Here is a 24,077-nt window from a genome sequence, read left to right as displayed (position 1 = left end):
AAATTTAAGCATATCCAACAGATGAACCAAACATCAAAGAAAAGGGACAAATATCCCATATAATTGTTAATATATTTTTGAAAATAATATCATGATTATAATCAATCAAGTGATCTCTAAACTTATAAGACCAACGCATAAGAAGACAACCAGCCGGCCTCTCCCAGCATTGCAATGTCAGCCACACTGCATAAAGCACCAACCCAACTCTCCTACAGCCAACGCCTCACCATCGGTTTCACCTCCATCAAAGGTATGTTGAATTCCCACTCCTGCATTGCGTGCATGCCGCTAAACGACTCAGGTGATGCTGTGCTTCCTTTCTCATGGAGCAGGAAGAAGACTCAGCGATGAAGTCGCAGAAGCGAGGGGCGGCAAGCCGCGGCGAACCCCTTCCGGACCTCACGGACTTCATGAACGACTGGTTCTTCGGCAGCGTAAACGTGGAGCAACGAACGTACGATCTCGGTGGGGGAAGCGCGAAGAAGGAAGAAGAGGACAGAGGCGGTGCCACGAAGCACACGAGCAGGCTCACCCAGGAGTGGCTCGAGGAAGCGAGGAAGGTGGTTGCCGGATCGCCTCCGAGGCCTGGTTCCCCGGCCAGGTTCCTTGGATCGCCCAGATTTGCTGCGGCGGAGGCGACGGAATCCTCGCCGTTGGTTGATCGCAGGGATCCATTGTCAAGATCGGCAAGGAGGTATATAATATATCTGACTGCATGAGAGGACCATGATCTTGCGCGCACGATTATTAAAGCAACTTAATATTACGAATTATATAAATATCATAAATGATAAATTATCATGCCGTGGATGAATTTTCTAACTTATCGATGCATATTTAAACGATAATCACCAATCACTCAAATTAGTCACGAACGATTTATTTGGTATCAAAATTATAGATGTTTTAATTCATTATTTTGTTATCTTTGTTTATTTTTCTCTTAATAATTAGTTATGTTTAAAAAAATTAAGATGCAATAAAATCTTTATATCTATAAATCGTCTAATGAAACCTTTTCTTATTGTCGAATTATTATTGAATGCCCAATTTCTGAATTGTGACGACATCTGATGATCGGAAACATTAGATTCAATTTCGAATGATACCGTTGGTTTTGTTTTTGTTTTAAAAAACATCTTTACTAAACGATGTAACCGAATATATCTTAAAACAAAACGAAAACAACAGGATGCCAAAACGTTGCAAGTGATGTTTCAGGCACAGGTCGTTCGACGGCATCAGCGACGAGATCCTACGGCGATCCTCTTCCCGCGTCGGCCGAACCACTTCGTCCGAGTCCCTCCTCACGCCCAGCGAGACCCACTCCGCCGCAACCGGCGACCCTCACCCCGCCTCCGACGGGGGTGGCCGCCCGCCTCCGCAATCTCTCCCGCCGAAGCAACCGTACCACCGGACGTCCCGCTTCCGCGAGGAAACCCCCTCCGAACCTCTTTCCCCCGCCGCAACTTCTCGGCGGACTTTCCGCAGCCGCTCCCCTGCTCCGCCTCCGGCTGAGGCCGAAGAGGACGCTGCTCAGCGGCAGCCTCTGCTGTCGCCGCCGCGGAATTTGGTGGAGTCGGCTTTTCGGAGGTCGGTGTCCTCGATCACTTGCTCGCTGGAGACGCTCACTGGGCTGGAGAAAGAAAAGGGGTCCGACCGTGGGAAAGCCATCTCCTCCTCGTTGAAGGCCTGCAACCGGCTGCCGGAGTCGTCGCCGCCTGAAAACATGAGGCAGATCAATGCGTTCCTTAGGAGGCAGAGGAAGATGATCGGGAGGATCTCCCGCGGCGAAGCGTCGGCCAAGGCGAAGATCATACTCTCTGGATCGTCTAACAGTTCCGAGTTCTTGATCGGATTGTAGCTTCCCTCCATTTCTTCAAAATGCCTAATTTCTCTGACTATCGTCTGTTTTCTTTGATAGGCACGACGAGTTCGATGGTGGCAGCCATATGTTATGCGTGGTTATTATGGAATAGGGAGGAGAAGGAGGTGGTGGTCGTGCCGGTGGAGAACATGGAGAGGAGGAGGATGACCAATCACAAGCAAGCTGCTTGGCTCTTTTACCATGTTGGAATTGATGCTTCGGCATTGCTCTTTGCCGATGAGGTATGAACTCCTGTGCACTGAGTGGTTTGCTTAGCATTCCATCAATATCTTGTTTTACTTGCTGCAAGCTGGTTATTCTGTACTTAATATACATGCTAGACTAACAAGAAGTTAAATCTGCATCCCCTTTTTCATCGACTTCAAAGAGCTTTTGGTCTATGCACATAATGCTTAAAAAAAAAAAAAGAAGATAACCTTGTTAAAATGATGACCGTGATATTCACATTTCATGTTGGATTAGAACAACAATGATGACAAGTCGTGGTGTTTCAACTATTTGGGGTTGGCACATTTAATGTTGGATTGCTTATTTGAAATGTAAAACATCATATTGGCAGACTACATTATTAGATGGTGAGTCTTCTGTTTCAGTGTTCATGATGTTTTGAATTTTTGGAATGCTTTGAACCTGTATTATGAAGAACATAAAGGAGTAATATTAGACAAATTCTGCTTGGTGTTTTTATGATACTGACAGTTCTGCATGCACATGGACTATGTTACTCATTAATCAAATCAATTATCAGCTGTTTGATACCCAGTTGTCCTGTTGAAATAATGGGGTATTACACATTCTTTCACAACCTTTATATGTTCCATTAGCAACAATCACTGTGCTTATCCATATGGAGACAGGCCTCAAGTCAGTTTTATCACCTCAAAATAAATCATGGGGACTTCAATTGAAGATAATTTCCTCCAAAAGCTACAATATTTATAATATGTAGAAACCAAGAGTCATGTAATTTGGATATGTTTTGTGCATTATTCTCATTAGCACAAAACAAATGGTGTAAAGAACATTCATTCACGCAAAAATAATTTCAGTTTTTAGCCACTTTAAAGGAACAGATCATAGGCTAAATATTGTTCGATAAATCCATGAAAAAACTCACCTTGTCTTTGACACTTGTGGCTTGTGTATTAAACTATACTATTAAAGCTACTTATATGGGCTTCTATAATATTCATATGTTCCAGCTTTTGAAAAAGATGAATTTTTTACTTCTAGGCCTTTCAAACTTCAAGATAATGTTTTAACAGAATTGATTTTCAGTTTGGACTCTCCATAATTGATATTGAGGTGATAGGATTGAGGCGTCCGGATAGTATTCTAGCTCATCTCTCTCTCTCTCTCTCTCTCTCTCTCTCTCTCTCTCTCTCTCTCTGTGTTCATTTATATAATGGAACTGTAAAGGTTTTTTACTCTCAATATCTCATTTTGTATAGTTCTTCCTATCAAATAGAAATATGAAATGTTGAAATGAAAGATGTATCTTAATCTTGCAGCTTGTTACAAGTCATTTATACTTTTTTCTTGTTCCATGTCTTACGTCAGGTAGATCTGGAGAATCTTTTGATGGCCAACAAACTAGCCATGCTTGTCATCGGGCAGGATGTGCTGAAAACTAACAATGAGGTGATTATTCACTGTTCAATCTTTCAAGCACAAACAGTTCTATACATGCTCCAGTTCTGTTGTATAGGTGGGTTCTCTGTGCACAATTCTCACAGACAACTATTGTGAAGAAGCCTATGATCTACTTCAGAATCCTAACTTGAAAAAGCTTTTGGTATGAAACTTGAAATCTATGATTTTACTAATCGGTTCTTCGTTAACTCTGTACTCTCTATGAAGAAATATGTTGTTCCAGCTTGCAGGTATTCTCTTAGATACACAAAATCTTGATGATACTGCTCAGTTTGTTACAAAGAGAGATGAAGAGGCAGTACGGTTGCTATCAGTCGGTTTTGCTCCCAACTACAGACAAGAATTTTTTTCTCAATGTAATTTTCTGTTCTTCATAATAACTTCAGTCTAACTAGGCAATCCTCTTCGTATGTGTTGTTTGCTATTATCTTATATTCTGTTTGCAACTAGTGATGCAAGAAAACAAGGAGAATTTATTTCTTGAAGCTCTGAAGAACAATTATGGGATGCTTTCTTGTGAGAGTAAGTTGTATAACAAAATGACATTTTAGAGTTACGAGAGAAAATTTCAAATGGAGAATATATCATTGTCACTAAGCTTTACTGAACGTGGAATATGTTGGTTGCAGCAAAAGAGAAGTCACCACCGGTGCAAGCACCAATTCCAGTGCGGCTTCCAGTGAAGGCACCAGAAACAAATTCTCGTGGGAAGAGCAAGTTCTTTTTGGCAAAGTGGTTTGGTTTTGGTTCAAAATGATTTAAACTTTCCAATTTGTGCCTATATAAGTTGGGTGAGAAAGTTGATCTCTTGATATTTAGACTGATTACATTCATTTTATAATAGATACATGGGACTGACTGTTGTTGTAGTTTGAAAACATGCTTTTGGAAGATGGCTGCACCAGTGCATCATATGATCTTGAGGAGGCAGAGCTCAACATAGCCACTTGTCGAGTCATATTTTCTGTTATACAATTATCTTTATTTCCTTTCTTTTCTTTTTTTTCAACGAGTAAAAAAATAGAGCAGACTCCATTGTCACAAGTCCACTATTGTATTGGGATAAAACTTGCCTCCTCGATATTATATGAAGGGAAATACTCTTGTGATCCTCAGGTAGAGAATATGATGTTTTCTTCTTGTATGTTAATATTTAATGCATTAAATACGATCGACTATTCTCAAAATAAGTAGGACATAACTTCATGTTATTGGGTTTATCTTAAAGACATTGGCTAGTGTAATTTGGAGTAACTTGGTTGAATTTAGTACTTTCTTCATAAATGTGTTTATCTTGTGTGCATCTGCAACGTTGAAAATTTGGCCTGATTCTTTCATTCACTGGGCGTTCCAGTTTTGTTAATTCCATAATTGAGTTTTGAATCCTTGTGCAGGTGGCACCCCTTTTACCCTCAACAACATGAGATCTTTAACTAATAGCTAAATTGATCTTTATTTAAAAGCGTAAGAACATAGATCAGTAGTATCGTATCATCATGGCTGGCTTACGAGCACAGTAGAGAAGCATACGTTGAAGGTGCCAAACCATGGTAGAGCCATTCTTTGAAAGCGTTCTCAGGCAGCTTTGACGGTCGTGAGGTGCTTGCGCTTGATGAATTCTCCGGCTTCCGAGTCGATGTCCTCCTCCTCCTCGTAGGTCGTCTTCTCGCACACTCGATATGCGCCCTTGTCGTCCTCGAACCTCTCCAGGTGCATTGCCTTACCAAAACGCCCGGCCGGGCACCTCTCCTCTTCCTCGTACCTTTCCTTGTGCTTGTAAATGGCATGGAGGTTGGGAAAGTGAGGCCCTTCGATCATGCTCGTCGTCTTCTCGATCCTGGTGACGTAGGTGACGTAGTCGTCGCCATGGAGCTTCGCCTGGTCTCGCTGTGGGCAGTTCCGATGAGTCGCCATGAACGATGTTTCCTTCACAGGCACCACCGATAGCTTCTTTGCCTGGAAATGGCTTAATGGCGAGCTCCTCTCATGGCTCTTCCTTTTATAGACGCGGATGCGAAGGAAGGATTCTGAGACTACTGGGAGTGGGGCTTTATTCTCCACCAGCTGCTTTCGGTGCCCCTCGCATTTGGTTCGATAGCTCCGTTAACGTTCAGTATGGACGCATCTTGCAGACATCACTGTTGATGATTAAATGAACTGAGCATGAGCATGAGATGATGGACAAAGTTTTGCTGCAGAAATAACTTGAGTCTATTAATTTGAGGCTCAAAGTCTCAAATAACTTGATTGATTATTGAGTAAGTGCTTGTCTCATCAGATTGGTTGATGAGATTGGAAGGCTAACATCTTTGATATCACTCGAGGAATCGAAAGATGTTGGTGAAAGAGACATGGACAGTGATGTAGGAAGAAGATCGATCCGAGGAGGGAGGGTGTTTGTTTCAGCTTGGAAGTAGATAGTGATCTGATATCTATAAAAGTATTTTAGAAATTTGATTAAGTGCATAGAATATAACATTTTGGAGTTTAGGCTGCATATTGAGGTTGATAAATCTTAACAAGAAACTAATATTATGATGGTTTCAATTTTAATCGTCAACTAATATGATGTGACGAAGTTAACTTGATGGATTTTTTTGTGAATTTTGTCGTGTTTGAAAATAGGAAGAAGTTCATTTAAGCCTATTGGATGACTTGGTCAAAACAGAATTCCTCCTCTTTGAGTCAAAGACGATCCAATCATCTCGATCTCGTTCGGATAGTCCATGCAAAACTTGTTCGGCGATATGCCCACCAACACTTTTTCTATTCTAGCGGTGGTCATATGTCCATTGTGGACCAAAACAAAATCCAAAGAGTTCAGTATTAATTTATATATTTTAAAATGAGAGCCTCCTTCCTTATACTGTATTTTTTGTTTCATAACATTATCATTTATAGAAGAATATATATTTTAATTTTTTTTTAAAAAAAAAATATATATATATATATATAATTTTCAGTTGATGTATTACTATATTTTCTTGTTATACATAAACTAAAACAACCTAGATTAAATCATATCAAGATTACGATACTATCTATACGATATAAAGTAGTAAACAAATCAATTTAATTTAAGATGGCTACATTTCTCAAAGTTTGCGGGAGGCAAAGGGCACCAACATGAACTCCAAGTTTTGAAGCTCTTCATGGGACAAACCCACCAAGTGTTTGGCATGTCGTTGTGCCATCGATGTCTTCGTTTTCTTTGCCATTCTCCTTTCGCCTGCCATAAGATTCTTCTTGATTTGAACCTCTCTAAAGTCGTGAGAGCTTTTTCGGTGCATGCCTTTTGATAGGGAGAGGGAAAATGAAAATAAAGAAGATGATTCCCATGTGATGAAGGCCAACTTACAAGATCCAAACCTTAGTGCACTCTCTGGAAGACAACAAGAGGTCAACTTTAATCTATTCACAGATGTTATTATATTGACTTCTTTTTCATGTCACGTCACTATGTATCCTCTAACGAAATATTTTATTTACGCTCATCCGAATGACTTGTAAAGAATTTAGAGATGATTTAATACATCACCGATCTGATTTGTGTAAAAACATGACAGATAATCCCTATCATTAGGTTTACAATGGTTGACATAAAAAAAATCAATCTGATTTGTGTGGTTAATGGAGAAGGTTAGATTCTTTATTATAAGAATAATCAAAATTTAAAAATAAATCTAAATAAATGATAGATGTGATGTTCATATAACTATAAAATCTTTAAGGGTATATTTAAAAAAAAATTATTTAAGAAACTCACATGAGCATCTAACTATCAAAAATTTTCATACAATATCCTTTGTTGCATGAAAAGAGTAATTTATCTCTATCTCTATCGGAGATACTTTACTCATGATCCTTGTACATAGGAAGGAAAGAGTCTAATGAGTTTTACGGAGGTGACAACGACTCTCTTTTGAGGAGAATGAGGAGATGCAACGACAACCCTCACACTTAAGGGATGGACCAATATGGTTATCGTTCGTTGCTTGTTATATAGATGCGAATGCAACGAGTTCGACGAGGGTCAAGGGTGAAGGTTGTTGGTCCAATAGGATAGAGGAGAGGGGAGGCAATGATGAATGCAGATTCAACACGAGAAAAGTGCAAAATTATCATTTTAAATAAAAGGGTGTTTAGTATGAATTTTTAAAAATTAAGACGTGATATAAGAATTTATGGAAGATAGAAATTCTTTTAAAAAATTCATGCAAATCTCAATTTACTAGGACATTTTATATGATACTTGAATTAAAAAATATTATGAAGCAATTTGAATTCTATTAAGCTCCATAAAATATAGTTGCCAATTAGCGATTTTCATATTTATTCAAAACTCAAAAACTTACAAATATGTCACCATAGTTAATTTTTGTCAGTTATTCGATAGTATTTTGAAATTGAAACTCAAGTTAACCTTAACACTTCTTTAAAGTATTTTTAAAAAAGTAATAAATAATTGATAGAAATAATAAAAAAATTATTAAGGTACTTAATATTTATTATTTTTGAGATTCATTGACAATCATGATTAGTAGTAGTTAATTTGAGTTGATTGGATGAAAATAAAGTATATAAAAATTCATATATATATATGTAATATTAAGGTTTAGAGGGGGAAACATGTTATTTCAAACTTGGAAAGCGTGACTTTTCTGTAGTGAGTGAAACCGCACACATGAGCCCCATCGAAAATTTTCTAGAGAAAGCATCTGATCTCCAGGCAGCAGGCTTTTTTCGCCCTCCTCGACTTTAAGCTGTTTGTTATATTGTCTACACCGGAGCATTTCCTTTCTCGTCTGCAACCGGGTCTTAATATACCGAAAGAGCAACTGGGTTGCGTTTCTAAGATATGGCGACCAACACATCAACGGTACCTGACCCGACGCTTTAGCCGAGTTCTCAGGCGCACGAGAGCTTGACCCCTTCTTTTTCGGTGCGCGCCCCACCGCCTCGTGTTGCGTGCTGTATAGCCGACTTCTCTCTCTCTCGCTTTCTCCCTCTCCTTCCCTCTTCTATTTCACAACTGCCAGTTCACCCCTTCTCACTACCCATGTCTTTTACTCTCTAGGGTTTTTGTTCTTACCATCGTCGGTCTCGCTGTGGCTGCCTGGGTGGGTGAGAGAGAGCGGGGGACGGTTGAGATGGCGCGCCGTATGGCGGCGGCGGCTCTGGCAGTGGCCGTGGTGCTGACGGCGTTGGCTCCGTGGCCGGTGGCGCCGACCTCGCCGGGGCCGCACATCACGGACTTGAACGTGCTGCTGCCCCCTCGCATGACGCACTCCGTCGAGTACCGCCTCCAGGGCAGCGGTGGATGCTTCGCTTGGTATTATCTCTCTCTTCGATCTAATTCTTCCCTCGATCCTGCGCAACCACCTCGATCCTCAACCTTGCAACTGATTTTTTTTCTCTTTAATTTGTTCCAATTTACGGCGGCCAGTGTGCTGCGTTTTCTGGAAGCTCGTTGAATTTAGTGTTGTTTTCTTGGGAGCCTCTGTCTGCTATGTCGCTGACTATGAAATATGTTAATGGAATCTTGTTCATTTACTTACAAGTTTAAGTCGAGATCGTCACTAAGTCGTTGTCAACTGTTATCATGTGTTGTCGTTCTTGCTTGCCTCAATTAACTATCAGCCGTCAACTATCCCGCCTAGTTTTGCAAACGTTGATAATTTCACAAGTGGTTGTCATGATTGAAGCTTGGGCAACTCAAGACTGCCTGTATGACAGATCCCCTTCGGTTGAGCTTTGTTGACGACAATGTCAATATATATTGTGAGGTCCATAATATCCTTTCTTATTGTTCCTAACCAGTTTTCTTGGTATGAGATGCAAATTTTTCATGAGTTGGAGCACCCATCTAGGATTGTGATTCTAAAAAGGGTAGATTATGCTTATAATCATGTTTGTACCCTCTTCTTCTACATTATGGAGACAGCCCAACTCAGATTGTTGAAAATCAGGAAATTATTTGGAGTTAGCAAACTTGGCTTATTTTTGCATTAGTTGATGACTGGTTTGACAGGATCAATCCAACGTGCTATAGAGTCTAGACCAATTTTGTAATTTCAAAAGCAATACGTTGTCCCTTGAAAGCTGATCGGGCCTTTTCAAGCCACCCTCTTATGGTCATTTAGATTATGGATTGAGTTTTTGGCCAGTATAGCCGGTCTCATGCTGATCCATCCCATGCAATGTCGAGTCAGTGTTAGCTATTTTATACTATGTCGAGAGTATCAGGACAACTTGTGTTTATTTTAGCTAGCTTGACAGCAGTACCTGTTGTATTGTGTTAGCAACATACTGAAACCACTTATGCTGCCACTGTATAAAATTTTGCTTTCTTTCATAAATCCTTCCCTTGGAGAGAATCCCTGGACTTCATTTTTTTTTGCTTTTGGTGGTGAACCTCCTTTCTTGGTATAAGTTGTGTATCTAATTGAGACTTGTTTTGCTTTATTATTTGTATGCATTGATAAAGATGTCAATATATTAGTAACTATAATGTCTTGATTGCTTCCTAAAGATATTAGATTCAGTTTCATTCTATTAGTAATTTTTAATATTCTATTTTTTGCACCTTTTTAATCTTTAAGTTGTTTTATTTTTTTAAAAATTGGTTTGTAATATCTTGTTACCCAGTATAGTTTGATTCTACTGATCCTATCAGGTATTGATCTCATATCTTACACTGGGTCCCTTAACCATAGCACAACCTTGCAAACCTTGAGTTCCATTTTCATTTATTTCCAATAAATTCTTTTGGAGAAAAGTTTATATTGTATTATGAGTTTGTATTATCTGTTCCTCATTTGAATTCAATTATTTACTTTTAGTATTACTCTCTGTCTTTTCTTTTGGTTGTCCATTTCTTGTGCTAACTTTAGACAATTAATTGTGCTGGAAAGTCATTTTATCAAAGCTTTCAGTTCAAAATATGTTGTTGGTGATATAGGAAATTGGCTAAGTTGTGCTTTGCAAGAGAAACTAGAATTATTAATACATGATATGACATCAGCATAGTAGTGCCTTTTTGGCACTTAAAAAGTGCATTAGATTGAAGGTTGCATATTAAATTAAGTATAAAGCTTGTAAGAGCATGGATACAATAGTTTATCTTTTGACATCAGCATATAGTTTGATTCTACTGATCCTATCAGGTATTGATCTCATATCTTACACTGGGTCCCTTAACCATAGCACAACCTTGCAAACCTTGAGTTCCATTTTCATTTATTTCCAATAAATTCTTTTGGAGAAAAGTTTATATTGTATTATGAGTTTGTATTATCTGTTCCTCATTTGAATTCAATTATTTACTTTTAGTATTACTCTCTGTCTTTTCTTTTGGTTGTCCATTTCTTGTGCTAACTTTAGACAATTAATTGTGCTGGAAAGTCATTTTATCAAAGCTTTCAGTTCAAAATATGTTGTTGGTGATATAGGAAATTGGCTAAGTTGTGCTTTGCAAGAGAAACTAGAATTATTAATACATGATATGACATCAGCATAGTAGTGCCTTTTTGGCACTTAAAAAGTGCATTAGATTGAAGGTTGCATATTAAATTAAGTATAAAGCTTGTAAGAGCATGGATACAATAGTTTATCTTTTTCTTCCCAAAGGAACTATAAGCGATTCCTTTTCTCCTTTGCAGGTCCTGGGATCATCATGATGTTTTGAGAGTTCAACCAGAGTACAATGTAAGTAGTAGATGCTCGACAAGTGCTCGATTGATATCCATTTCACGCTACAGTGGACGGAAGGAGACTGCAGTTTATGCCACTGATCTACATAGTGATATCACAATTCGTTGTAAAGTCATTATTGATACGATATCAAGAATCCAAATATTCCATCATGCAGTGAAAATCGACCTAGATGAGCTTTCCACATTGCGCATCCGTGCTTTTGATAGTGAAGGTATCATATAATTCATTTCATCTTTTCTTGTTATAATGAGCAGGTGGTTCTCCTCTAATGACATGTTTGTCTCATCACATGTTAAATTTTGTAAGCAATTGTGGAAGGAAAATTTCTGACAAATTTACTTAATAAGGCTTAAATTTAAGCAATCCAAATTTGAAAGTTACAGGAAGATGCAATTAATGTTGCCTTCAATAAGTTCATTGTCGGAAATGAAACTATTTAGCCCATCCGGCATTTTTCTTTTGTTATCACATCACTGTTTATGGCTGTTCAATGACATTTATGGATGTTAAGAGATTTTTGGTACTGTAGAATTTTCTGTTGTTGAACTCTGAAAGGAACATAATTCATGAGTTTTCTATACATCAAATTTATTGCTAACATGCAAGATGAACTTTCGCCATGGCCCTCTCTTTCCTCTCTCTGCGGTAAATCCAATAGTGCCATGGTCCTCTCTTTCCTCTCTTTGTGGGACCCACCGCTATGCGTTTGGAGTTGAAATTGGGTGTTGCCTGATTAACAAAAAACTTGGGATTTCTTAATTCATTATTGTTTTTGTTTCTTCTATCACTTTTTTGATGCCTCCTAAGTTTATCCTGGTAAATTGTTGGTGGTGCAGTTAACATTAAAAGAATGTTATTCTCCATGAATGTGGTTGATTAGAAGATGAAACAACAAAAATGCATTTATTCATAGTGGATCCATATTCCACTCAAAATTTGCAAATTTATTCTCTGCCTCTAGCTTATGATTTCTGCACATTCATCTTTATTATGCTATTTTATTTAACATTCCTATCTCTTTTTAACAGTTGAATGAGCCAAGCAACTATTGTCTTCCCAAGTTTTGGCTATTTCTGAGTGACCTCTTATTCTTGCAGAAAATGTGTTTTCGTCTTTGGTGGGCTTACAGTTCTTGTGGAAGCTTTTTCCTAAATCTTTAGAGTCAGATAGCATCAACCATCTTGTTCATATTCCTCTGAAGGAAACACCATTAAGTGACTGTGGTGATTTGGATCTGCAAATTGAGCTGGAAGATAGAGTACATATATGCTAATGTTACCTTTAGTATATTATTTCTTTTAATTAATAATTAAGGTCTTTTATTGTTTTAAATAATACTTTTTCTTCTTCAATTTGTTCCAGGGTGTTGGTTCAGACTTGTATGTGGTCAAGGGAGTTGCAATCGGCCATGAGGTTGTAAGTGCTCAGTTACTGGAGCCACAACTTGAGCATGTGATGGACCAAATCATTTTGACTGTTGCTGAAGCTATGTCACTAGATCCTCCATCGCCAGTCTTTGTCACTGTTGGTGCTCTGTTGTGCTACAGTCTGAGGGTCATTCATCTGAAGACTGCTAAAGGTTTCTACTTTATACATTAATATATGTGTGAGAACTAAATGTTAGATGTATCTTCTATTTTATCTGTGAATAATGAACTTCTACGTAATTTCATGTGCAAACCAGGCGTTGAACTTTGATCTGTGTCAGTGCACTGTATAAGCACAGTTCAAGCATTGCTGTGGCTGTGCTATTAACATTTTAGATCGTTGTTGTCTTGTGCCTATGTGTGTGTGTGCAGGAAAAAACTGTCTAAATTGAATAATTTCTTTCTTATTATGCAGCTAATTGATGGCCTTGTTAAAAAGTGTGTGTGGACCATAGAGTATACATATTAGGAACCCTACCTTCAGTTAAAAGGCATGAAGAATCCAAACTCTACATCATGTCATTCTCTTCATTTTGGTTGTCAATCACAGTGATTATTTAACTATAACTATAAATATGTTTAATACAGCTACCAGGTAGGGGATTATGTTCCAGATTGTTCATACAACAACAAAGCTGTAATGTTCCAAACTTTGAGATCAATTACTATTAGTGATGATATATCATAGTTAATTACATTCTCCAGGGGTAGGAATTTGGATATGGTTCATCTTTGGTAAGATTAATTTCAAGATCCGTGATGATTAGCACTGTGAAACTAGTGTAGGCTTAATATTTGTGATTTTTAACTCTGAGATTAAATGCCATGAGTCTAATCCTTCCACCTAATTTCTTTCCTTTTACATTTCCCATATTTTATCTGTCCCGACATAGATATGCATGCATATTTGTATTTGCAGTGGATGAAATCCTGTTTACTACTGAAGCAAGTCTTGGTCATATGGTACTGCAAATATTTCTTTAAGATAAACCATCAAGTTTCCCTTGTGATGTGCTGTTGTTATCTTGCAGTGGTTGATCTACCATCCCCACACCATAGATGGTATGTGACAAATTCTTCAGTGGCTCATGTAGACATTATGATGGGGGTTGTTCATGCCTTGAATCTTGGAATAACAGATATTATTGTTGAGGACACTAGAGTTTCCGGTCATGCACAGACATCAACCATGCATATTGTCATACCAGATAAATTGTGTCTATACATAGTACCTGTGACTAATGACTCTACTCCTCTTGAAGGCATGGCACCTATTTCTTCTTCAGATGTTTGGTATGTCTTTCCAGGCCAAGAGTACATAGTCCATATTAAAGTCTTCTCCAAAGGGCCTGATGCAAATGAAATACTTGTAACAGAGGTATGAAACTGCCTTTTATGACCAATTAGTTTCTTTTGTTATATTTGCTATATTATTTCAATCTTTATTTAGATACCTGTTTAAAATTTTTATTCATTTTTGAAGAATTTTAAAATAGAGCATGTATGTGCATCTTCTTATGCACCCATATACTGCATAGCAGTATGTGGCAACTGTACTGACTGCATACTGCTTCCATGCTTTAAAATCTTGGTCTTGCCCTTTTTATGTTTTGAGCTACAGTTTGATGTATGATAGATCCTGTGCTCAGGAAAAAGTTAATTTACCTGTCCTTTCCTTGAAGCAATAATTGACTTGTTCATTTGTGATTCTTATTCTTTCTTAAATGGCAGAACAATGGTCTTAGATTGGAAAGTAACACTTCTAAATACTGGGATTTATATTCTGTGTCAAAAGATGTTACTTCAATCTACAATCGGGAAAACTCTAGATTGCTTATTCCAATTTCTCAAGGAAAAGGTACTCTGACTGCTGCTCTAACTTACCAGAGGGAGAATTTGGAAATGGTTGAGGTAAAATTTTTTTGCTTCTGATTTGTGCCATCATGCCTTTTTCTCTATTTTGTCTCAGAAGCATTGCTGCTCCTTGTGATTATATGATTAGAGAATGATGATCTTGTTTGTTGCAAAGGTTAATAAAATCTGGCAGCTTCCTTATCTACATTACTTTTTTAGGTTCTCAGTATAGTGCAAGAAGTTAACGTCTGCAGCAAAGTGAAGCTAATTTTGGAGGAAGAGCATGATTACAATTTTGGAACCATTCACTTGCCTTGGGCTCCTGGAATTGATCAGGAATTTAAAATAAAGGCAACTGGAGGTTGATGTGACTTTTATCTAATATCTTATTTAAATTGATATACAATTTCTGCAATTTATCCTCATATTACTTTCTCTAGGATGTGGAAAATACCTCCAAGATTACAAATGGTTTTCATCTAATGAGGCTGTTGTTTCTGCATCTGGTTTTGGTTCTCTGCAAGCAAAAAGACCTGGTCACGTAATTATTAAAGTGATTTCAGTGTTTGATTCTGCAAACTTTGATGAGGTATCTACATATTGGAATTAAAAGATTCATCCCCTATGATCTGTGTAGATTTATTAATATAAAGTAAATACTTCGGTTTAAACATGACTTTTTTCTTTCTTTGTTTCATTTGGGTTTATGGTGTAATTAGACAATAAGTTTTAGTTTTTCTGAATATATGTGATAAACTGATGATTACATTGATTTCAAAGAAGTTCTTTTAAAATGTCTTGAGAATTATTTTATCCTAGCAATTTTGTTCCTTTATGGTATCTAGTTGAAAAATTAGGATAGTAATTTCACTTATTAGTTCTGTTGGACTTACTACTGACTACTTTTTTGACTCTGGTGGTTGTCACTTAACACTCATCAGAATAATCTATTGTGGATGATTTTCAGAATTTAACATTACAAGGAATTGTATCTAAGAAACTTTTGAATAAATTTTACAAAAAAAGAGTTTTTATTCTCTCCCACCAGTTGAGCTGTTGGCACTTCATGTTATGTGTAACCATATTCAACACGTGGAATGTGGCTGTTGGACTCTGCTGAGCTCCTGGCACAATGTTAGTATCCCATTTTGCCATGTAATGGGCATCCTTCCTTGCAAAAGTCATCAGATTGCATGCTGCCTTTAGCTGCACTTAAGTACTTGATTTTCTATTCATGAGAATTTCTCAAGTCATAGTGGTTTTATCTTGTTATTTGTGATCTTGTCTCATAATGTCTGTAATTTATTGAATCCTGTTGGACTGTAAGGGATCTGCTTTTAAAAATGCAACACTTGGTCCAATATTAATGACTAATCAGGGTGAAAGGGTCAACATTCAGTTGCAGCCATACTTTCATACTTGAATCACTGAATTACCCACGTTTCTAGTGTCATGAGAAAAATGCCAAATTTGTTTTATCAGATTATTCAACTTCCATAAGTAGTTTTTTCTAGTTTTGAGTTATTTGGTTATAATCCACCACAAAGAGCTTTGTGATATGATTGTTTGGTTGCTGCTTAACAATACCATGCTCAAAACAACATGTTGCAAGCTTTCATTTAATACTTATAGAACCTTCTGGCTATTTATATTAAGGTCTGTAATTTCGTACCGTATCGGAGTTTCGACGATCGCTTGGTACGGTACGAAACTGTATACCGAGCGGTATACCGTTCGGTATACCGCTCGGTATATATATATATATATAATATAACTCGATGACGTCGCCGAAGCGACGTCGCCTCTCTCTTCTTCGAGGCGGGGCGATGTCACTTCGGCGACGTCGCCTTGTTTATATATATATATATAAATTAATATATATATAAAATATTATATATATATTTATATATATATATATTATTTAAAAGGCGACGTCGCCGACATCGCATCGCCTCGGCGACGTCGCCTTTTCCTTCCCCACCCGGGGCGAGGTCGCTTCGTCTATATATATATATATATATATATATATATATATATATATATATATATATATATACGACGTCGTCGATCGTCGCCTTTTTCTAATATATATATATATATATATATTATTTTATTATTATTTTTTGTTCTGCCCGGTAGCGGGTGGTCCGCGTACCGGTATGTCGTCAGACCGGTCGGTATGTACCGCCCGTACCGGGCGGTATTATTCGATATTGCCTACCTTGATTTATATATTTTTAAACCATCATAAATAGTATAATATTGGTGCTGTGTTGTAGACTAACTTAATCCTTAATGCATTCAGATCATTATATGAGAACCAACGATTTTGATAGGCGTATAGGCGCTCACCTAGGCGCTCGTGCGAGGCGATGCAAGGTCCGAGCACCTCGCACAATGTCCAAGTGACACACTTCATTGAAGCGTCGCCAGGGCGCTCGCTTGAGCCCATGCATCAGACACTTCGGGTGAGTGCCTGAGTGTATGCCGATGAATTGAACCAAAAAGTGAACTCAGGTTCGATTGAACAGTAACTTGGTTCAATTGAACCAACTAAACCTAACACTACAACCCAATGCCCTGCCCCCTTGTCACGAACGGTCGTCGTACACCCACAACAACTTTGTTCAATGAACCGTTTGTCGCTTTTGTTTACATGTACAGATGCTTGGAAGCATGTTTTGCCTTGGTTTTGTGTTCTTTTGCTTGTAAAAATGTAAGTTCGAACAGGTTGCAGCACTACAGTGCGACCGCTCATCGCACCGAGCAAAATAGCCCAAAATGGCTTCGTTTTCGCGTGCCATGGGTTGTTTTTTGCAGTCCGTTGTTGCACGAGAAACGTCAGCCATCTCAGCACCTTGGAACCACTTGGGTGGCACCATGGGGGATGAGGCTTCGGTATAGTATCGGACGTTGAACAATCTTTCACAAGTTCGCATGCTAACTTGATGGGAACTTGTCTTCGCGCTCGACACCGGATGAGCAGCTGTTTGTGGACTTGCAGCTGTTTGTTCAACCTTCTAAAGTTTTTGTTTTCCTCCTTTCTCTCTTTTCTCTTATGCACACAAGGTGCTCGTTGAATTGCTTGTAAAGCTTCCCTTTTCGCGAGACGTCGGGACTTGTCCGTCGCTCGTTCTTCGAACTAATCAACTTTTTCAAAGAACTAATCAACTTTTTCTTTTACAGGTCCTTCGGGACCTGAGTGATGTTGCAAATTGGTTGACCCTTTGCGGACGCATATCGCAAGGGTGTATCACGACTTAGGCAATCCCAACTAAGTCTGGGAAGTTGGCGCAAGTGTGCTTTGCGACTTAGGCAACTCAAGCTAAGTTCGTGTCTTTACCGCAAGGGTGCCTCACGACTTAGGCAATTCCAGCTAACTTCGTGACACCCTGACCCAGTGAAACCCTAGACTCTACGTCATCGCTCGACCCACCTCTGGTTTGCCATCACCGAATAGGTTTTAATTTTCCTCCGCTTTTGATGGACATGCCCGAAGCTTCTTTTGGCTCTAATGCTTTCATGCGTGACTTCCTCCACCATTGAGGGATAGGTTCAAAGCTTTCTTCATCGCCGTTAGAGACATCCAAAGCTTCATCCCTGACGCCTCCATTCGAAGCTTCCTCCATCGTCGTTGCCCTCTCCTTCCCCACCTTCCACTGTAGGCCGGTGACTCCTCTTCTCAGTGCATCTTTTAAAGCTGTTTACTATTGTTAATACCTCTTTAGAATTGTTTTTAGTCCCTCTTTAAAGTTAGCACTGATTAATCCTCATTGGATCTGTTTAGCACCAGTTAATCCCCTCTTTGGAACTATCCCAGTTTGAAACTGTTGAGCACTTAATATATTTTTTATATTTTAATATTTTGGAGCGCATCACTTTGCTCAGGTGAGCGCCTAGCAGCTCAGGTGTTTTGGGACCTTGGTGCCTAGCATTTTTAAAAACACCGATGCGAACTTGAAAAAGGAGTGGCCCAATGCAGAAGCTCCTACCAACATGGAGAATGCTTTAGTTAATTTCACGTGTAAAGAGTTAAACTTCAACAGTAGTATCTAAGCTTTTGATGTTCTGTTGGTTAGTTATAGGTGCCTGTGTTTCACATGCTACTTTCCAGTGTGCATACTAACCATATCTTGTATCTTAAACATGTTGTACGGACCCACTCTTAGTTTGGGAAAATTTGGAATCTTTGTTTTACTCTAGTACTTTTTCCTTGATTTTGTAGGTGGCTGTTGAGGTTTCAGTTCCTGCTGCTATGGTTATCTTACCAATTTTTCCTGTAGAGGTGGTCATAGGAACACAACTTCATGCAGCTGTGACATTGAGGACGTCAAATGGTGCTTACTTTCTAGCATTGTTCCTTATTGCTTCTTAGTTGAGTTCTTTGTTTTTCTTTTCTAATCTTAACCTGATATATTGTATTTTTTGCTATTATAAGGTAACTACTACAGCAGATGTGATGCCTTTAGTACTTCCATCAGGTGGAAAGTATCTTCAGAAAGTGGATCTTTTAAATTTATGAATACTACAGATTTATTGTCCACTGACATTTTCCGTCATGTGGATGATTCTAAGCCACAGTATGGTTTTCCTTGTGCATGGACATCTCTGTTTGCTTTTGGCGTTGGCCGAGCTGTGCTGCATGCAAGTTTGTCCATTGAATCAGTACCTTACTTTCAGTCTTTGGATCAAATTATTACATTAAAGGCTGTTTCATCTATAGCTGCATACTACCCGCTTATTGCTTATCAGGCAGGAAATGGTGATCAGTTTGGTGGTTACTGGGTTGATTTGTCTAAAACTGATGCTACTTTCCAGGATTTAGATGGTAAAGGTCTTGATGAACTGTATCTAGTTCCTGGTTCAATGATGGATGTTCTGTTACTTGGAGGACCTGAGCGATGGGATCAAAAGGTTGAGTTTATTGAGACTGTTGGTGTTCTAGGTGAGCAGAATTTGTCAGTAGTTCAGCTGCATGAAACCTCAAGTGGTAGGAGGCTGTACAAAGTTGTTTGTCAAACATTTGGGAAGTTTGTAAGTAATATGAAATATTAAAAACTATTAGTATGCTTTACATTTCAATTTGTTTTAATAATTTTAGTGGGTAAGAGTATTCTGATCATATGTTTTTGTTTTTTGCTCAGAAATTGCTCTTTTCGCGTGGAAATCTAGTTGGAGATGACCATCCAAAGCCTGCAATAGCTAACTTGGAATTGACTGTTCTATGTGGCTTTCCTTCATCAATTGTGATGATTGTTAATGAACCTGGTAATTATTTTCGTATTCTGCCAGCATCAAACACATTTTAATGGGAGATGGTTCTGAAATGTGAACTTATACATGAATTATGTTATTGATATGGCTTATTTTCCACACTGTTTTACTTTATATTGTCAAACAGCAAGCAAACTTGATGTCATTGAGGCTGCAATCAATGCTGATCGAAATCCTGCAAGACTTCGTGTTTCTCCTATCAGTGTATCTAATGGATGCACAATTCGCATATCTGCTGTTAGTATTCATGGGACTGGAAGAGCTTTTGCAAACTCTTCATCTCTTTGCTTGAGGTGGGAACTTAGTGGCTGTGAAGAATTGGCCTTTTGGAATGACACCAATAGTGTTGTGCAGTTTGATGGGGCTAAGTGGGAGAGGTTTTTGGTTCTTAAGAATGCTTCAGGATTGGTTGGTTTCTGATTACTTTTCATTGTTTTCAATAGTTTTCTTGTAGCTTTGATTTTTCTTGAGAACTATATACTTAGTGTGTTTTATGTTGTAGACATATTTTGTTGGTTGGATCCTTTTGATAGATAATAATGCATAATATTGCTTTATCTTGATGACTGGGTTACCGTATCTGATATGATTTTTTGCAACGATTATACAGTGAATCTTATTGTTCATACATACTTTTGTAACTTTATTTTTTATATATGTATGACTCATGAAAATGTGGATATGATATTTATATTGTATGACTTATAAAAATGTGGATTTGGAATCTATAGATTGTGTTTTTTTTATATTTTCTTATCATAGTTCCTGAATAATATGAAAAATCATTTGGTGTCATTTTCTTATAAACAATAAAATCGTATTCATGCCACACCCAAGTAATTCTCTTGGAGTTTCTTACTTCCTCGTAAACAATAGAGTTGTATATTATTTTTAAAGAGGATAATGATGCTAATAGTTATAGATAGAGTGTTGTAGGAGAATGATACAACTTTATAGGGAGTGTATCCAGTGAGTTTCTTATTAGCATAGGATATGCATTAAGTTCCTACATTTTCACATTGATAATGGATGAACTTACTAGTCATTTATATGATAGACCTCCCTGGTTTATGTTATTTGCTGCTGATATCTAGGATTTTAATTTCGAATGATACGCATCGGTCCGCTAGTAGACCGATATCTGGACCGCTCGCTATCAGGCGATACCGTTGATCTAGCCCCGTATCGGATGATTCTGAGTTGTATCGGGCGGTAATGATCGATATTTCGATCATTACCGCCCGAAACAAGTTGGTAATGGTCGATTTCAATCGTCGCCGCCCGTTATCAGGTCGTATCAACTTGGTTGTGGCTTAGCTACGGTGAGGGAAGAAGAAGCGTCGAGGGAGAAAGCGCTTGAAGAAGAGGGAGAATCGGGAGAACCTTGACGCTTCCCGATCCGATGTCGTCCTCCCTCGACGATCCTGATCCAGGAGATAACGGAGAGGCGGCGACTCGACTTCATCTTTGTCGGTTCTTCGCCAAAGGCCGAAGACGTCTGTGGCCTTCGACGTCTTCGACGAACATCGCAGATGAGGCGAAGACCGCGTTCTTCTCCTCGCCTGATGTGACGAGAAGAAAAGGAGGCGACGTCGCCGAGGCACCGTACGCGTCCTTATATATATATATATATATACTGCTCGGTCAAGGTTCTCAATTTCGATGTGTACCGTTCGGTATGGGCGGTACATACCGGTCCGAGAGGATACCGGTACGCGGACCATCCTCTACCGGGCAATACCAGTGTTTTGATCGGTACCGAGGCATACCGATTGGCACAGAGGCGTACCGATTGGTACCGACCCGGATTTCGACCGTTATCGAGACATACCTATCGATACGTCCTAGCATGGTAGGTGAAGGTATTTTTAAGGTTTTAGGGTATACCATTAGTACGCCCTAGCGTACCGAAGGTATATATTGGTACGTACCGAGCAGAGCTCGATACGCCGATACAGACCGGTATTCAAAACTTTACGCTTGGTACGCCTATACCGTATTGTATCGAGCAAAGCTCGATACGTCGGTACGATACAAAATTACGAACATTGGTTGATATTGTCTTAGTTGATGAGAATTTAAGTGGAATAAATTGTAAGCTTGAGCTATAGAGACAATCCTTAGAAGCTAAAAGTTTTAGATTAAGTAAGATTAAAATTGAATATATGAGGTATAGTTTTAGTAATTCTAAGAATAGATAGGAGAATATAGTTAAGTTGGATGGATAAGAAGTTCCCTTAAGTAAAAGCCTTAGGTATTTTGGATCAATTATTCAATAAGATAGAGGGATCGATGAAGATATTATTCATAGAGTGAAAACAGGATGGTTAAAATGATGAGGGATGTCAAGAGTCTTATGTGATCATTGGATACCTTTGAGATTAAAAAAAAATCATAAGACAATTATGAGACCAATAATGACTTATGAATCTGAATGTTGGGCAGTTAAGAAACAACATATACAAAAAGTTCGTGTTGGCGAGATGAGAATATTGAGATGGATGTGTGGAGATACTTGGAAAGATAGGAAAAGAAATATTTTTATTTGTGAACAACTATATATGGTTCGCTTTATCGGCAGTCCGTATTGGTGTACCGATCGACCATTGGTACGATATGTACTGACATATCAACACATGGTACGATGGGACGTATCGATAGACCGGTATGTACCACTCGTACTGAGCAATACATCATGACATTGCTTGGTACGATAAACCTTGCAACTAGGTATCGTTTTATAAAGGATAAGATGAAAGAAAATCGTTTAACATAGTATGGGCATTTGCTTAAGAGATCTCTAAATGCAATAGTCAGAAGAGGTAAAATGATTAATGTTAGTTGTATAAAAGAGATAGAGGAAGACCTAAAAAGACTTTAATAGAAACTATAAATGAAAATCTAAGTACACTAATCTTAACTAAAAATATGATTTTTTACAAATCTCAATGATAGCAAAATATCCATGTAGCCAACCCCAAATAGTTGGGACTTACGGCTTTGTTGTCGTTTTTGTTGTATCTTCTTTTTGAGAAAATCCATATTTTATCCTTTATTTCATGCTTTTTTCCTTTGATACCTAAATGAGGTTTAATAAAGCTAATAATCCATTTGTGTTTCTTTTTTTTCCATATCTATACTTCTACAATGACAACCAATATTTGCAGATTCGGTTACCAGACCTATGTTGGTCCATGGCTTGACCTATAGGAAAAGAGGAAGAAGGAAGAAGAGGAAGAAGGTAGCGGAAGAAGAAAGAAGAAGAGGAGGACGAAGAAGGAAAAAGAGGAGTAAGAGGATGAAGGAAGAAGGAAAAAAAAGAGGAGGATGATGAGAGGAAGGTTGTGGAGAAGGAAGAAAGAAAAAAGAGGAGGCAGCAGTGTACCGGAGCAGTTGGCAGGCGACAAGTGGCGAGTGGCAGATGTTTGAAATCGTTGCGGTCATGAGGAGTTGCACATCATGTTATTGTAGTTTCTAATGTAAAAAAAAGAATATTATTTATATATATAGACTGGACCGAACCACCCAGTTTGGGCTGGTCTGCTTACCGGTCAGTGGTCAGACTGGTAAATGCTGGCCAAACATGTCGAACCGGTTGAAATTTCAATCCTTTGACACAACCATGGTTTTGAGATTAGTCTGGTCTTGTTAGATTTGATTTAGTGGATCAGAGTTTTGACTTTACTGTTTTATGCCATTCTGGACTTATGTTTTGTTAATTTTGGTAGATGTGTAGCGATAATGAATTTCGACAGGTTTGACTCATCTTAGGTCTCTCAATTGGGATTCTATATGAGTTAACTTTCGTTTAGGTTGAGTGTTGGTTTGAGTCACCTCTGAGTTCGTAAAAAAGTTTGTATTGAGTCATTGAATCAAATTTAGGTTTGAGTTCTCTTTGGAGTCGAGTCTTGTCGTTGTCTAGGATTACTTATATTGCCTCTGAAGCTGTTAGTCATTTGCGTTATTTTGGGATTGTTCTGGGCCCAGATTTTCTAGAGATCTCAACAAAAAAACTTCTAGAAGATTGGGAAACCAATTTACTTCATTAAAACCAATGCAAATTTGACCGTATAAAGAGATCTCAACAAAAAATCAATCTACGTATAATTCTAATAAATCTATTGTGATATATACATTAGAGTATAAGCAATGTTTTGATTGAATGTGTTTCCTAGTTTAACCTTTTCTCCTTAATTCTTTCATCTATTTCTAGCCTCTTTTTTTTACCATGTATGTGAAAATCCCTCGTTCTTCACTCTTAT

General features: G+C 38.2%; 2 protein-coding genes across 5 annotated transcripts in view; both read left to right on the top strand.

Annotated features, from left to right (window-relative positions):
• The first annotated feature begins 1,216 nt into the window (after positions 1-1,216).
• On the top strand, positions 1,217-4,655 carry LOC103981804 (uncharacterized). The gene is made up of 7 exons (XM_018824994.2): positions 1,217-1,841; positions 1,928-2,112; positions 3,452-3,532; positions 3,600-3,686; positions 3,768-3,900; positions 3,995-4,066; positions 4,174-4,655. Exons 1-7 carry the CDS (start codon positions 1,733-1,735, stop codon positions 4,299-4,301), a joined length of 795 nt encoding a protein of 264 aa, XP_018680539.2. The 5' UTR covers positions 1,217-1,732; the 3' UTR covers positions 4,302-4,655.
• A 3,687-nt stretch (positions 4,656-8,342) lies between these two features.
• Positions 8,343-24,077, top strand: part of LOC135586556 (nuclear pore complex protein GP210-like) — a 53,009-nt gene continuing 37,274 nt past the window's right edge. The window contains exons 1-13 of one of the 4 annotated variants that reach the window (XM_065170129.1): positions 8,343-8,486; positions 8,622-8,876; positions 11,206-11,471; positions 12,358-12,518; positions 12,623-12,839; positions 13,719-14,065; positions 14,419-14,598; positions 14,761-14,902; positions 14,982-15,130; positions 18,767-18,878; positions 18,980-19,575; positions 19,686-19,809; positions 19,943-20,223. In XM_065170129.1, coding sequence (XP_065026201.1) covers positions 8,695-8,876; positions 11,206-11,471; positions 12,358-12,518; positions 12,623-12,839; positions 13,719-14,065; positions 14,419-14,598; positions 14,761-14,902; positions 14,982-15,130; positions 18,767-18,878; positions 18,980-19,575; positions 19,686-19,809; positions 19,943-20,223 — 2,757 coding nt within the window. In that variant the 5' untranslated portion in view covers positions 8,343-8,486; positions 8,622-8,694. The other 3 variants (XM_065170134.1, XM_065170118.1, XM_065170122.1) reach the window with 3 other exon arrangements.

Source organism: Musa acuminata, chromosome BXJ1-4, assembly GCF_036884655.1.
Source record: "Musa acuminata AAA Group cultivar baxijiao chromosome BXJ1-4, Cavendish_Baxijiao_AAA, whole genome shotgun sequence".
NCBI lineage: Eukaryota > Viridiplantae > Streptophyta > Magnoliopsida > Zingiberales > Musaceae > Musa > Musa acuminata.
This window is presented reverse-complemented; position numbering and strand designations above follow the sequence as displayed.